At 47.9% G+C, this 17,420-nt stretch overlaps 1 protein-coding gene across 1 annotated transcript in view; it reads right to left on the bottom strand.

The window, feature by feature from the left end:
- Positions 1-17,420, bottom strand: part of LOC137301583 (NT-3 growth factor receptor-like) — a 372,567-nt gene that overhangs the window by 273,196 nt on the left and 81,951 nt on the right. Inside the window, exons 4-6 of the mRNA XM_067971136.1 lie at positions 6,966-7,034; positions 4,237-4,391; positions 1,332-1,474 (exon numbers count right to left, since the gene is read on the bottom strand). Coding sequence (XP_067827237.1) covers positions 1,332-1,474; positions 4,237-4,391; positions 6,966-7,034 — 367 coding nt within the window. The remainder of the gene's footprint in view (positions 1-1,331; positions 1,475-4,236; positions 4,392-6,965; positions 7,035-17,420) is intronic.

Raw genomic sequence — 17,420 nt, 5'->3', positions numbered from 1 at the left:
ATCCACCGAATAACAGGAGCCTAGATTTTCTGCTGGCAAAACCGTGGCACGCCTCAGCAGGACTTGCTCCTGGCACCGGGATAAGCCCTGGTCCTGGCCAACTATCTAGATTGAGAGTCATTTGCACGTTCCAGATGGTTTCCCAGCCTCTTCCAGGGATTCTAAGAGTTTGGGATGGGGAGGGGTGGCGGTGTGGAGATTGACTATGGCAGGTCCTGGTGGCCACGATCGATTGCAGAGGCTTTTTGAGCATTTGGATTTTAAAGGGACCCTCTGCTGTCCATAGCAACCTGTACACCAGGGATGAACAGGTGTCCCTCACATCCAGCGCTGCTATGGTGCAAATGACAGAAGCTACGTTGGATGATGTTTCAATCATTGGCATAACATTTCACAATGTCCGACCATATATAGGCAGACAGACTGTGTGCCCGTCACTTCCAGCAGGAAATCCTGGAAATGGTGAGCGAGGAGAGAACAAGAAAGGAGCCAGCGGATTTAAACAGGCTCCAGCGGAAAATCTAGGCCAATATCTCACCAGTGAAAGACAGCAGCATGTGTACCAAAATCTCCTTGATCACACAGAGGATTACAAGGCAGTTCATTAGGACAGATGTCCTCTTTAAATATAAAATGGCAGAATTCAAACCTCACTGTGCTGGATCTCACAGGCAGGCTGCGCACAACAGGAGGGAATGGTTTTGGTAGTTGGAGTACTGAACAAGTCTTTGCTGTACCACACTTATTCACAAACAGATTTTACTCAACCTTACAACTGTTACTTTGACTAGGAACATAATTCCTGATGTCATTCCGGGTCCAATTATATCTAAATGCACTGATTGACCAGTACGAGTGATAAGAGGTGTCAGTCGTGGCTCAGTGGTAGCACTCTCGCCTCTGAGTCACAAGGTTGTGGTTTCAAGCCCCACTCCGGAGACCTGAGCAGAAAATCTAAGCTGACACTCTAATGCAGTACCGAGGGAGTGCTGCACTGTCGGAGGTGCTGCCTTTTGGATGAGACGTTAAACCGAGGCACTGTCTGCCTACTCAGGTGCACGTAAAAGATCCTGCGACACTATTTCGAAGGAGAGCAGGGAGTTCACCCCAGTGCCCTGGCCAATATTTATCCCTCAACCAACATCACTAAAACAGATTATCTGGTCATTGTCACATTGCTGTTTGTGGGAGATTAGCACAAATTGACTGCCGCGTTTCCTATATTACAACAGTGACTCCATTTCAAAAGTACTTCATTGACAGTGAAGGGCTTTGAGGCATCCTGAGTTTGTGAAAGGCACTGCATAAATGTGAGTCAGTCTTTCTCTCACCTGGTGGATGCCAATGGAGTGTACATGAGTGACGTTCCAATCTACGTCAGGGAGTGGAGAGCCCGATCCGTTACATGTCACCACGGCGTCCTCTCCCGCCTTCACCGTCAAATTACTATGACTCACGCTGATCTCCGGCAATTCTACACAGCAGAAAAAATGCATCAGTTTCATCCGGTGCGGACACCCTTACAGATTCAACTGACTGTGTTGAGGGAACGAGGAGGAGATTAAAGCAGGGGGTGAAACACATAAAACGTACACTATCTTCTGCCTTAACTATGTCAGAATCCTGTGTCAGGGACAGAAGCTGCTGGAGGCTGTACAATAGGATCACTCCCCCTTGTAATATTCTACATTAAAACTCGAGATTCACGAGGTAGAGATAATTGATTGGTTGGAGGGACTGAACATCAACAAATCTCCTGGGCTGGATGGCGTATATCCTAGGGTGCTAATCATGAAAGAGCCATTTAAGGTTCCACAGGGCTGGAAGCAGCAAACATAACGTCTACACTAAAAAGGGGATCAAATCTGAGGCAGACATCTACAGGCCCATTAACATCACTGACAGGTCAAAGAATAGGGGTAAGTTGGACAAGAACCTGTACAACAATAGCTTAATAAAGAACATTCAGCATGGAGTTAGAAGGGGCAGATCCTGCACAATAATCACAGAAACAGATAATTTTACAGCACAGGAGGAGACCGTTTGGCCCATCACACCCCGTGCTGGCTCTCTGAAAGAGCTATCCCATTCGTCTCAGTCCTTGCCCTTTCCCCAGACCTCCTTTTTCAAATATTTGTCCACTTCCCTTTTAAAAACTATTATGGGATTTTGCTTCCTCGACTGTTTCTGGTAGGGCATTCCATTTTCTAACAAGCTAATGCATAAAAAAAATTCTCTTAGTCTTTCTTGTTATTGTTCTGGTGAATTATGTCCTCTAGTTACCATCTCACTAACCAATGGAAATGGTTTCTCCTGATTTACTTTATCAAAGTCCCTCATCATTTTGAACATCTCTATTGGATTTTCTTTCAGCCTTCTTGACTGTAATGAAAAACCCCAGTTTCTCCTGGTAACTAAAGCTTCTCGTCCATGGTATCATCTTAGTGAATCTCTTCTTCACCCATTCCATTGCCTTGATATCCTTCCTAAAGTAAGGCACCAGAAACTGGGCACAAAATTCTAACTGTGGCTTAACCAATAATTTGTATATGTTTAGCATTACTTCTTTGCTTTTGTATTCTATGCTTTTTTTTTATTACAAAACCTAGAATCCATATGCTTTTTTAAAAAAAAACTTTATCAACTTTTCCTCACACTTTAAAAGATCTGTTTATCTGAACCCCTAATCTCTCTGCTCCTCTACTCCTTGTAAAGTTGTCGCATTTAGAATAAAGTACATAGCTGATTTCCCCACGATATCATTTATTTCTTAGAATCATACAGTACAGGAGGCCATTCGGCCCATTGTGCCTGTGCTGGCTTTCTGACAGAGCTACCAATCAGTCCCACTCTCCTGCTCTTTCCCCATAGCCTTGCAAATTTTTCCTCCTTAAGTATATATCTAGTTCCCTTTTGAAAGTTACTTTTGAATCTGCTACTTAGAATTTCATTAATCTTTTGACAAAGTTCCACATGAAAGACTTCTAATTAAACTAGAAGCCGAGGGAAACCAGGGTAGAACATAGGACTGGATAAGAATATTGTTACAGAATAAGAAACAGACAAAACCCTTGAGAGGAGTGACGTCAGACTGAGGGGAGGTGTTGAGTGCAGTACCATAGGGTCAGTGCTTGGACCCCCTAGTGATTTCTACTTTAAATGTATTTAATTTACAATCAACACAAAAAAGAGAGCAGTGGGCACAGTGTCTGCAGCTGAAGACTTGCAGAAGAATTTAGGTCTGTTGTGCGCATCAGTTATGCAGATACAGCCTACTCTTAATTCAAAGTTGCTTCATTTGAATTATTCATTAATTTAAATTGAAAACTGTGCAAAAAAAATTGCCCCCCTGTGTTGTTTTCTTAAAAGAGCTTAATTTGAACTTGCAGATAATTTAAATTTTCTTTGAGTGAAAAACGACTTTGAATTAACAGGAGTCGATTGTATTTAGGTCAGTTATATCGGCAGAATGGCCCAATAACCCTTTCTTGTTCCTGGTGTTCCTTTTCTGTTCCATGACCTTCTCAGGGATTTAGGTATGCTGCTCAGCCATTCAAAACACATAGGCCCTGATATTCCTCTCCCCCCACCATTGTGCTGGGACGCTAATCGAACACAATGTATCCGAAGTGCCCTGCAACTGACCTGAACTCGCTGGTATTTGTGGGGGTAAACCTGCCCCTGGAAGTGGGCAGAAAGGCATCCCAAAACAGCAGTCAGAAGATCTCCAGCCCTGAGGATCCAATGGGCCCCTGTAAGGGGAGCGGGGGCAAGAAGGCCACTTACCATTTTAGGCCTTCTTGTGATCCGAGGGGTTGGGGGTGGGGGCCAACAGTTTCTTCAGATGCCCCTGAAAATGGGCACCCAGCTGAGAGAAAAATGGGGCAGGAGGAATTGTCAGGCTCCTTAACCCCCATTTCTATCCTTTTACAATGCCTCCACTTGTTGCAGGTGTCGGTGCTCCCCTCACACCCCTCCCCGAATGGGATAGGCCCCCGAACAATGTAAAAAGGGTGGAGATCCATCGTTAAGGATCTTAGCCCCTCTCCCTCTCCATTGCACCAAAAGTGCATTGGAGAGGAATATCAGGACCCTAAAAGCAAATTGGATTTTGCCACACAGAATTTGGTTCAGACATTTACAAAAGCTAGTCTTGCCCATTAATGTTTCTTGAAACGTTTTCTGCTTTCTCCGTTCAGGAATGAGTTTTCTCAGCCGTGTCTGAACGATACCTACCGCACTGTGTGATGTTCATCTGAGAGAGAAGGATATTGGCTCCATCTGTCTTACAGTACAGCTGCTGCCGTTCCAGCTGTGCTTCACCTGCCTCCTGCCACAGCTGGATCCAACGGATGTCACAACTGCAGTTGAATAGGTTTCTGACCAAAATCCTGGGAAGTCACAAAAGACAGAGGACAAAGTTTGGATTCAGAAAAATTAATCTCCAAGATGGATCGCGCTGCTCTCTTTTTTTCAGCAAACAAGCCATTGTTTGTCCATTTTTCCCAATCTCCTTGAACCACACTCCAAAGAAATTCAAGGAGGTTAGATGAGCAACTTTCTCCCACACCTCCACCAATGCTGATCTGACCGTCAGTCTGATTCTTCCCCTACCGCTCATGGGGAGGTACCAGGCTTCTGAACCAGTCCATTAGGGCAGACTTCTGCACCAGGTCCCTGAGCCAGGCCTGTGCACAGACACAGCTGAGATCAGGGACTTAGTAGTGAGGTATTGTGTGTGTGGGAACCCATGTGATATCATTCGCTCTAATAACTTGCACCATGGCAGCACCAATTGAAACACACATGGCTGTAATTTCCTACAGTGTCTGAAATATGTCAGTGGTAAATGTCAGAGTTACCAGTCATGCGATACACACAGGAGAGTCTGTACTATGCACGGGTGCATTCTGGCAGCACCAAGATTGTAACTCCACCTGCAGCCCAATTACTACCGGGGTACCAAAGGCATGGGCTGAGGGGTGATTAACCACCAGGAGGCAGGAGTAACGGGCACTGGACCGCATAAACACTGGGGACCAGGAGTAATGGGCATTGGCAGGCACACCCGATGGGGTCCAGATGTAGTGTGCATTGGCCCAGGGGAAATGTGCAACAGGCTTGGAAAGCAGAATCGATCATATGCGAGTAACCTCCCATTTAGGATGTAACCGAGGTGAATACAGACACTGAAGGGGGTGATTTTAACCTAAATCGCTGAATGGGAAACCCATGGGAATGGGTGGCATGCTGGTTTTACCCCATCCAATATTGCTTTCCATTGACTTTAACAGAGAGTAAAATCGGATGGGGTATAAAACCAATGTTGCACCTGAAACTGTCAGTTTCCCAGTAGGTGAGTTAGGTTAAAATTGCCCCCTCATGAGTTACTGGAATCGGACTGTTTCCAGCTCACTCACAGCTAAAGCTGTTGTATCGCTTTAAATAAATGGGCACAGCGATGCACAAAAGACACATTTGCAGGTTGGTATTTTCGTAGCAGGCAGCCAAAGGAAGCAGTTGTCGGCTGAACAATCAGGAATTAAGAAATCAGTTTTGCCCAAGTAAATTTCTTCGTATGAAAATCAAGGGCCGGAGCAACTGCTAATGGAAAGTGAATAAGATGGAGAGAAAACAAGGAGAGAGAGACATGGAAAAATAGGAGAGGGACAGGGAGAGTCAGAGAGGAAATAGGGAGGGGACGAGAGGACATTGACAGGGAAAGAGCGATGGGGACAAAAGAGGAAAGAGTCAAAGACAAATGGAGGGAAAGAGAGGGCACAGACAGGGAAAGAAATGAGAGAAAAAGAAAGAGAGAGGGACAAGGAGAGAGAAAGGGAGAGAGACAGGGAAAGAGAAGAGAGATAGAGGGAGATGAGAGACAGGGAGGAGCGAGGGGAAGATAAAGAAAACAGTAAAGAACGACAGAGGGATGTAAAGAGGAGGAGAAAGAGACAGAGTAGTGAGGCAGAGGGGCCACAATTCCTTAGTTCTTCTGGTACACTCCCATGACTCCAGCAGGAATGCAGTGGAAGGACTGGAAAATAGGCCAGGACCTGGACATTCCGGATCCTGGTCTTATGCCAGGGATCCACGTGGGGATTGTTAGGGAAAGAGTTTGCACCCACCCAAACGGCCACTGATCAGGAGGGGCAGGAACTCCGTGCGGTGTGAGTTCCCGTATCCCTGGCCTCTCAGAGGCCTAGTGCATCTTCACAGGCTGGTGCACTGAGAAGAAAGTGGCAAACCGGCCTCTTCCATGGCGGGCGAGGACTGCTAAACTTTTTATTTATAATTGTTACAATGGAGGCTGCTGAAAGCACATTTAATTTCCTTCCCAGAGGGGGTTGGACTCAACACCCTTTCCCACCCTCGGCCATTCTCTGATCTCAGCCAGGGCAGCAGTTGAGGCGGTACACTTGGCCTGAATGGCCCTGGGCTTGGCGGCAGGAAAAAATCAGCCATGTGCCCACTCCTCCAGTGACTCCCACGGGAAGATGCATGTGTGGGAGCCTCCTGAGAACAGGGTTAACATAGGCTGTACTGCCCACATCCCCTCCATGATCATATAGCCTGTCTAGGTTCACACTGAAGGATGGGCACTTGACTGAGGTACCAGAGCATGCCTGGCACCTATGGAAATATACTCCAGCAAGAACCAGGACCTCCTGATGGGGAGAGGAGGACACTGGCAGAGGATGGAAGGGGATGATGGCCAGCACAGAGCTGAACTCCTGTTCTTCAAAGTTTCACTCAGCTTTCAGCCGCATCATGCAGTTAGACACTAGTTTACTGGAATGTCCCAGCGATGGGAGCCGTCAGTAGGAGCGAGGTAAACAGTTCCCTGGAATGAGCAATAGATCAGCCAGTGCGGACCGAAGACCTCGCCTCAGTGTTAGGAAGAGAAAAACAGAACTTGTAGCTGAGATTGGAACAATTACAACATCCATGCGATTTGTACTTACAGCTGAGAGATTCGGAGTGTTCTGAAGGGCTGCCAGGACAGGCTGGTGAGTCGATTACCCGAGAGGTTACTGCAAATTCAAGAAGAAAGGAAATACATTATTCATGACTTTCAGTTGACTATATTTGTTGGTCTAATGTTAGAAACTTCGCTGTATTCAGAGCAATGTGAGGAGACAACCACTGAATAAATACAGTGCCGTTCACTATAATATTAACACTTTGTGCAGTGAGTGGGAACTCACTACATCCAACCAGCTCAATGAGAGTCTCCTGCCCCATCAGGACAGTGCAAATATAATTAGAAGTGTTACCTCCCAAGCTGCCCGCACATCTCCCAAAGGCACGCAGTTACTGGCGGATGCTGAGACTTAGTGTTTGTTTTCTTTTAATTAATTTTGTTCTTATAGATTAGAGAGGATGCAGAGCAGGGCAGGTATTGGAAGCTGTGAGGTTGGGCAGGAATGAGGCACTCCATTCAGAAGATTAAGTGCATTCTCTGATTAAAGTGTGTCAATAAATAGCTGGGAATCAAAGAGGGAGCCTCTCCTGTGATTGATGTTATCAAATATTCAACATTATAGGCAGCTGCCTTTTTCTAATTTTAGATTAAGTCAGTGAAGTGCAAATGGCTGAATCCATCCAGCCACCCGGAGGCTGAGCTGAATGGAATGGAATGGACGGGGAGATTAGGTAGCTGAAGGCCAGAGTTTATTGCGAGTGAACAACTTGATGTCTCAGCACACTGATACAGGCATGCAGCAAACTCTGAAGCAAAGAACGCCACCTCTATGGAATTATTTGATACCTGTCAACAACCCACTTCCATCCCTTCTGGCCACAATCTGTGAGGGAGGACAGTGCAGCTCCACTTGGAGCTCGAACTGCCAATGCATTTTCGGAACGCGACACTATGGGAAGTATAGCAAATACGCAGCAGGTCAGTCAGCATCTGAGAGAGACCGAAGGGGGACCCTGCATCAAAATGGATCAAATCGAGTTGAAGGGTCGCTATTCTGAACTTTAGTCTTTCTGCTTCTGACGCTGACAGGCCTGCCAAGTATTTCCATCGTTTTCCGGACCAGACAAGACTTAGTTGTATTGTGTTTGCACAGTCTGTGCAGGAGGTGCTTAGTTTCTTTAGTGCTTTAAAAGGATCTGCACTTCATGATAAAGTGTTTGGGAAACATCACATCGGAGAAACCCTATCAGGACTGATTGAAACAGCAATTGAGGCTCAAATAGAGGGCAGCATTTCAAGGCACAGCTCGCGTCTCCTCAGAAGCCACTGTCTTCTAGTTTTTAATATTCAATTGTTTCTATTATTCCATTGACAGTCAGGTCACATGTACTGTACATGTGACCGATGTTCCCAGTGCCTCCAGCAGGAATTGCTGATCCCAGCACTGAGCACCCACAGAAAAAAAAAGCAGACATTTGTCCAGCGTCTGCTCCTCAATCATTACTGAAAAAAGATTTTTATTCAAATGGAATTAAAATTCTCTTTGTTTAGTGAACATCCTCTGCTGTAAATTCACAGAACAGTGCCCTCTATTGCCCCACCTTGGATCAGCGCCTTCTACCGTACACCGAAAGAACAGCGTCCTCCACTCCACTATCAACAGAACAGAGTTCCTCTGCTCTACACCCACAGAATAAAATAAACTTGTTGGGTTATAATATTTTTTAGGCAAGACAGAATAGGTAAGAAAGGAGGAGGAGGTCAATATTGGTGAAGGAGGGAATATGGTTAGAGAACAGAGATTTTAAAAAGGGATTTTCACACTAGTGGGGTTGTACCACAGATGCCCCAATTGTGGGAGGGAAATGGAAGAGGAAATCTGTAGACAGATCAGGGAAATCTGCCCCCCCCACAGAACGGCGCCTTCTACTGCCCCCCCCACAGAACGGCGCCTTCTACTGCCCCCCCCACAGAACGGCGCCTTCTACTGCCCCCCCCACAGAACGGCGCCTTCTACTGCCCCCCCCCACAGAACGGCGCCTTCTACTGCCCCCCCCCACAGAACGGCGCCTTCTACTGCCCCCCCCCCCCACAGAACGGCGCCTTCTACTGCCCCCACCCACAGAACGGCGCCTTCTACTGCCCCCCCCACAGAACGGCGTCTTCTACTGCCCCCCCCACAGAACGGCGCCTTCTACTGCCCCCCCCCACAGAACGGCATCTTCTACTGCCCCCCCCACCACAGAACGGCGCCTTCTACTGCCCCCCCCACAGAACGGCGCCTTCTACTGCCCCCCCCCACAGAACGGCATCTTCTACTGCCCCCCCCCCCACAGAACGGCGCCTTCGACTGCCCCCCCCCCACAGAACGGCGCCTTCTACTGCCCCCCCCCACAGAACGGCGTCTTCTACTGCCCCCCCCACAGAACGGCGCCTTCTACTGCCCCCCCCCACAGAACGGCATCTTCTACTGCCCCCCCCACCACAGAACGGCGCCTTCTACTGCCCCCCCCACAGAACGGCGCCTTCTACTGCCCCCCCCACAGAACGGCGCCTTCTACTGCCCCACCCACAGAACGGCGCCTTCTACTGCCCCACCCACAGAACGGCGCCTTCTACTGCCCCACCCACAGAACGGCGCCTTTTACTGCCCCCCCCCCCACAGAACGGCGCCTTTTACTGCCCCCCCCCCACAGAACGGCGCCTTTTACTGCCCCCCCCACCCACAGAACGGCGCCTTCTACTGCCCCCCCCCCCACAGAACAGTGTCACTGCAGTTCTTTGGTTGTGCAATGCCCTCCATTGTACACCCAAGGAACAGCACCCTCTACTGCCACACTCACAGAATAGCTTGGATCAGTTACCGGATTACCAAATCTGCCATAGTCCATTTACTTGGTTCCAAATTTCAATCCCGGGTACGCCGTGTTTGAGCCACCACAATCTCCAAAGGAAATTTAACGCCCGACCCACCCACCCCACACACAAAGGCTCATAATCACTAGTTAGTTGTTACCAACTGACAACCATAGCTTTGAGTCCTCGATAGGTTTGACAGCAGGTACCAGCAATTATTTACGAGTCTCATAGTAAGTAGCAAAATTAGCGGTGAGATGTGAGAGTGCATTAACACCACCCTCTTCACTACAGCATGTACACAACATACCCCGTTTAATGGTGGTTCCACCAGTTGGAGGTGTAGAGCTTCAGGTACAACTGCTTGCCCCGCTGCAACCCGATCGTGAGAGGCATCAAGCCCTGGATATATGAGCACACGTTCTCTTGCTTAGCCTCCTGATAACACCTTCCAACTGTGGTCCCTAGTCTCTGAGGTTCATCAGTTACATGATGGACATCTCCCTTCATCATGGTGGAAGAGCCCATATTGTCTGCCAATCACAATGTTCTAGATATCTAAATCCTGTGCTGGGCACTAAGCTTAATCATCATTAGCTACTTCATCCAGTACCTCATATGCTGGGCTTTGACAAAGAGGCAGTACTGCTATGATGCTGCCTCAGAGATGGCGGTAGAGGCTGGAAGCCCTCCAGCCATGCAGTCACTTCCACTTTTTTTACCACAAAAGTCTTGGATCTCACACATGAGCAAGAAGAAGCCCTGCCCAGGAGTTCTGAGCCATAAAGGAGAACAGCAGCCTCTGTTACACCACACCCAGAACAGCACCTCCCGCTGCTACACCCGTAGAATGCCTTGCCTCCTACGACTGCAACATAGAGCTTACAGGGTGTCCAGCTCATGGAACGACAAACCTCATAGCTCCCAACAATTTCAATCCCTAGAATCTGTGGTAAAATTTTCCCCAAATTCCTACAATCCTGACAGTTTCTGATATTAAACCATTACTAATGCCCGATGCTGTACCACACAACCAACCTGCATTGACTATACAGAATAAATCCCTTCCTTAGAACTGTGGACGAAATGCTAATTTTCTAAATGATTTCAGTTTATGCTGGAGTCCCGGACAGGTGTGAAGTGTGACTGACGGAGCAAACACAATGTGACAGTAACAAAAGCAGAGGTCAGTAACAGATAGAGGTGGGACAGTGGGTTTCAAGACTGTCCATTTATCAATCTGGCTCAGTTCCTCGGACAGATGGATGAAAGTCTCCTCTCTCTGATGAGGACGACTGGTACAGTCCCCTCTATCCTTTTATCTACAGCATCTGGGCTTTAGTCCAACTGAGACAGATGCGGTGAAAGTCTCCTCTCTCTGTGGCGGGATCTAACTGGCCTCAGAGATCTTGGCTGAGATCCAGTACATTCACAAGATGAAACATTGCTCTCTCTGACACTTGGGGAGGGTGCCAAGGGGAAATGAGTTCAGGTTGTCTCAGGTACAGTCCCAGGGATGGATATTCTGCATAAAACCAGCCATAACAGAATAATCATCCTGCACCAATTGAGCAATCAGTTAGACAAGAGTGGCTGGTACTGAATGGAAATGTCCTGGTCTAGCAGCGAGTGATCTTTTGAGGGTTTTGTGTTAAAGTGCAGAGATCTCTACTTGGACTCTGCCTCAACATGGACTGAACCCAGCCTGGCACAACCCACTAGGGTCAGCATGGGCAGAGTGAACGTGGATAGACAGACAGGCACACGCACAGAGAAACACATATGAAAACATATGTGGTAGCATAGTGGTTATGTTACTGGACTAGTAATCTAGAGTTATGAATTCAAATCCTGCCATGGCAACTAGGGAATTTAAATTCAATTAATTTAATAAAATCTGGAATTAAAATAGTAATAATAGCCATGAAACTACTGGATTGTCATAAAAACCCATCTGGTTCACTAATTCCCTTTAGGGAAGGAAACCTGCCGTCCTTACCCAGTCTAGCCTATATGTGACTCCAAACCCACAGCAATGTGGTTAATTCTTAATTGCCCTCTGAAATGGCCTCGCAAGCCACTCAGTTGTAAAATCTTGCTTAAAACAAAGTCATAATAAGAATAAAACCGGACACGACAAAGGCTAAACCAAGCCCAGTCGACCCTGCAATAGTCCTCCTCACTAACATCTGGGGACTTGTGCCAAAATTGGGAGAGCTGTCCCACAGACGAGTCAAGCAACAGCCTGACATAGCCATACTCACAGAATCATACCTTTCAGCCAACATCCCAGACTCTTCCATCACCATCCCTGGGTATGTCCTGTCCCACCGGCAGGACAGACCGACCTGAGGTGGTGGTACAGTGATATACAGTCAGGAAGGAGTGGCCCTGGGAGTCCTCAACATTGACTCTGGACCCCATGAAATCTCATGGCATCAGGTCAAACATGAGCAAGAGAAACCTCCTGCTGATTACCACCTACCGCCCTCCCTCAGCTGATGAATCAGTCCTCCTCCATGTTGAACACCACTTGGAGGAAGCACTGAGGGTAGCAAGGGCACAGAATGTACTCTGGGTGGGGGATTTCAATGTCCATCACCAAGAGTGGCTCGGCAGGACCATAGCTGCCAGAGTGGGCCTGCGGAAGGTGTGAGAGCGAACCAACATGAGGGAAAAACCGACTTGACCTCGTCCTCACCAATCTACCTGTCGCAAATGCATCTGTCCATGACAGTATTGGTAGGAGTGACCACCGCACAGTCCTTGTGGAGACGAAGTCCCGTCCTCACACTGAGGACACCATCCAACGTGTTGTGTGGCACTATCACTGTGCTAAATGGGATAGATTCAGAACAGATCTAGCAGCTCAAAACTGGGCATCCATGAGGCGCTGTGGGCCATCAGCAGCAGAATTGTATTCCAGCACAATCTGTAACCTCATGGCCCGGCATATTCCTCACTCTACCATTACCAACAAGCCAGGTTACCCTGGTTCAATGAAGAGTGTAGAAGAGCATGCCAGGAGCAACACCAGGCGTACCGAAAAATGAGGTGCCAACCTGGTGAAGCTACAACTCAGGACTACATGCATCCTAAACAGAGGAAGCAACATGCTATAGACAGAGCTAAGCGATTCCACAACCAACAGATCAGATCAAAGCTCTGCAGTCCTGCCACATCCAGTCGGAAATGGTGGTGGACAATTAAACAACTAACGGGAGGAGGAGGCTCTGCAAACATCCCCATCCTCAATGATGGCGGAGTCCAGCACGTGAGTGCAAAAAGACAAGGCTGAAGCATTTGCAACCATCTTCGCCCAGAAGTGCCGAGTGGATGATCCATCTCGGCCTCCTCCCGATATCCCCACTATCACAGAAACCGGTCTTCAGCCAATTCGATTCACTCCACGTGATATCAAGAAACGGCTGAGTGCACTGGATACAGCAAAGGCTATGGGCCCCGACAACATCCCAGCTGTAGTGCTGAAGACTTGTGCTCCAGAACAAGCTGCGCCTCTAGCCAAGCTGTTCCAGTACAGCTAAAACACTGGCATCTACCAGACAATGTGAAAAATTGCCCAGGTATGTCCTGTCCACAAAAAGCAGGACAAATCCAATCCTGCCAATTACCGCCCCATCAGTCTACTCTCAATCATCAGCAAAGTGATGGAAGGTGTCGTCAACAGTGCTATCAAGCAGAACTTACTCACTGATAACCTGCTCGCTGATGCTCAGTTTGGGTTCCGCCAGGACCACTCGGCTCCAGACCTCATTACAGCCTTGGACCAAACATGGACAGAAGAGCTGAATTCCAGAGGTGAGGTGAGAGTGACTGCCCTTGACATCAAGGCAGCATTTGACTGAGAGTGGCACCAAGGAGCCCTAGTAAAATTGAAGTCAATGGGAATCAGAGAGAAAACTCTTCAGTGGCTGCAGTCATACCTAGCGCAAAGGAAGATGGTAATGGTTGTTGGAGGCCAATCATCTCAGCCCCAGGGCATTGCTGCAGGAGTTCCTCAGGGCAGTGTCCTAGGCCCAATCATCTTCAGCTGCTTCATCAATGACCTTCCCTCCAACATAAGGTCAGAAATGGGGATGTTCGCTGATGATTGCACAGTGTTCAGTTGCATTCGCAACCCCTCAAATAATGAAGCAGTCCGAGCCCGCATGCAGCATGACCTGGACAACATCCAGGCTTGGGCTGATAAGTTGCAAGTAACATTTGCGCCAGACAAGTGCCAGGCAATGACCATCTCCAACAAGAGAGAGTCTAACCACCTCCCCTTGACATTCAACGGCATTACCATCGCCAAATCCCCCACCATCAACATCCTGGGGGTCACCATTGACCAGAAACTTAACTGGACCAGCCATATAAATACTGTGGCTACAAGAGCAGGTCAGAGGCTGGGTATTCTGCGGCGAGTGACTCACCTCCTGACTCCCCAAAGCCTTTCCACCATCTACAAGGCACAAGTCAGGAGTGTGATGGAATACTCTCCACTTGCTTGGATGAGTGCAGCTCCAACAGCACTCAAGAAGCTTGACACCATCCAGGACAAAGCAGCCTGCTTGATTGGCACCCCATCCACCACCCTAAACATTCACTCCCTTCACCACTGGTGCACTGTGGCTGCAGTGTGTACCATCCACAGGATGCACTGCAGCAACTCGCCAAGGCTTCTTCGACAGCACCTCCCAAACCCGCGACCTCTACCACCTAGAAGGACAAGAGCAGCAGGTACATGGGAACAAGACCAACTGCACGTTCCCCTCCAAGTCACACACCATCCCGACTTGGAAATATATCGCCGTTCCTATATTGTCACTGGGTCAAAATCCTGGAACTCCCTTCCTAACAGCACTGTGGGAGAACCTTCACCACACGGACTGCAGCGGTTCAAGAAGCCGGCTCACCACCACCTTCTCATGGGCAATTCGGGATGGGCAATAAATGCTGGCCTCGCAGCGACGCCCACATCCCATGAACGAATAAAAAAAAACATGCCCATACACACGCAACACACAAAAAGACAGCTACACACACTGACGAGATGGAAGACCACACGAAGAGTCAGTCAGACAGATAACTGGAGACACAGACAGAGGCACACGTACACAGACAGACAACAAGTTGTATCGATATAATGTACATGAGCTTTTCAAGGGGAAGTGGTGGTCAGCACGCAGGAAAGAGGAGGAATTAAGAGGGATTGCAGAATCAAGAGATGGGTTTTTAGGAGATTTTTGAAGATATGGAGAAATGTAGCAAAGTGATTCAGAGAGCTAGAGCACAGTAACAGAAAGATACACAAACACTCACACACACATACTCAGACACACACAGAAACACACACTCACAGACAAAAAGGCACAGACAGACACATACACAGACATAAACACACTCTCATTGGCTGACACACACACACAGACACACACACAGATACAGATGCACACACACATACAACACAAAGACAGGGAGAGAGAAAGAGACATGCATACAGAGAGACAGACAAACACCCACACACATACAGACACACAGACACACATATACGGTCACAGACACACACATACTCACAGGCACACATATACACTCACAGGCACACACATACAGACTCACACACACACATACTCAGACACACACACAAACCCAGACACAAACAGAAACACACACTCACAGACACAAAGGCAGACAGACACATACATACACAGGCATAAACACACCCACATTGGCTGACACACACACAGACACACACACACACACATAAAAACACAGATAGATACACATACAAATACGTACACAAAGAGAGGGAGAGAGAAAGAGACACATGCATACAGAGAGACAGACAGACACCCACACACATACCCACAGACACACATACACACAGAGACTAATGATAAAAACCTGCTGGGAGGAATGTTTGAAGTTTTCCACAATTTAGTTGGTGGTTTGTATTGACTTGGATATTTCCTTTAAATAAGGATGTAAATTACTCACATTTAGATCTTACTCTTCAATCAGCCCTTTTGCTCACTCGCCTTTTGCAAAGCACCATTTTGATTCTAACCCTCATCAACACTCAAACCGTCCTCTCACCAGTGTCTGCTGTGCTTTGTGCAGAATGTAAAGGGGACCTTGTATATTCTTGACCCGTTTCTGTGAGCAGATAAAACAAGGCTGAACTAACTGGATTTTATGTTTGTTTATTTACAGCAAAACTCTGCTAGGTCACTCTAGCAGACACAAATCCTCAAGAGGCCCATTATCCCTTGAGTTCTGAATCTTTTACAGTAAATCTATGCCTGGCACTCACAAACTCTATATCAATGGAGGAAGCTGCGATGTGGAAAGGCTGCATTGAGTGTGGAACAGCCCCCACTGAGTGTGTATAGCCCCATACCAAGTGTGTAATCGTCCCACACTATTGGTGACATAAACCCACTGATGGTGAATAGTCCCTGGATTATTAATGGAACATTCCCTGCACGACTACAAGCTCATACTACATGTGGAGCAGCACAACACTGTGTGTAATGGCCCCACACTATTAGTAGTACAGCCCCACTGAGTATGGTACAACCCCCACACCAAGTGTGCAGTAGTCCTGCACTATTAGTGTAAAACACCTGCACTGCTAGTGTAACAACTCTTCAGTGAATGTCTACCTGCTGACCAGACATAGCACTGAATCATTGGGCCCGATAATAATGCGGAGGCGGGTTCTGAATGGGGAAGGTGGGGTAGGGGGGGTGCGATAGCGGGTCGAATCCCAAAAGAAGTTTCGCCATGTCGGAAAGTCTGATTTCAACATGGCTACCTGATTATAATTTTACTTCTGGATTTTGCGTCTCCAAAGTGCGACAGCGGGCGTGATGTGATCCCGCATGACGTGATCGCAACTCGACTATTTAAGGGGGCAATTCAAAGATAGAATTTGGAAGAGTTAGGAGGTTGTGCAAAGAGGCAGCAAAGTTTAAAGGTGGACTCAGGTCGGCCAAAGGCTGCGCCCCAATTCAATGATACCTCCCTTGGGTGCAGTGAGAAGCAGGAAGGAGATAATCTTCGCCAGCAATGGCAGGAAGAAACCTGCTGCTGTCACCAAGAAGGCATGGTTGGAGGTGGCTGAGGACGTCAGCAGCAGGAGCATTGTGGCCCGTAATTAGATCAAGTGCAGGAAGCGCTTTAATGATCTAACCAGGTCAAAAAAGGTGAGTACAGTTGTAGATTCACCTACATCCTGTAGTGCACACCACCACCCCCCCACCCCCTCATTCCGTCAAGCATATTCCATCACATCACTCCTCACATCCACTTAAGTTTGAAGAGCATCCATCATTCACTTTCTTTGCACTTCCTCACCTCTCCATTTATTCATCCACCACTGCCACTCACCCCAATCCTGATACAATGCGATGCATCTGCCTGATAGTCACCCTCACCCAATGCACTGCATCCTTCGGGTGAACACGTGCTTTGCAATCACTCATAGGTCTGCAGGAGAAGCGAGCACAAAACACAAGGGAGAGGGAGAGGACTAGAGGTGGCCTGCCACAGGCAGTGCAGCTGACATCATCTGAGGAAGTGCCCATGGGGATCAGTGGCATCTCTGCATCCCTGACCATCAGAGATGGAGAAA

This window comes from Heptranchias perlo, chromosome 34, assembly GCF_035084215.1.
Source record: "Heptranchias perlo isolate sHepPer1 chromosome 34, sHepPer1.hap1, whole genome shotgun sequence".
Classification (NCBI taxonomy): Eukaryota; Metazoa; Chordata; class Chondrichthyes; order Hexanchiformes; family Hexanchidae; genus Heptranchias; species Heptranchias perlo.
This window is presented reverse-complemented; position numbering and strand designations above follow the sequence as displayed.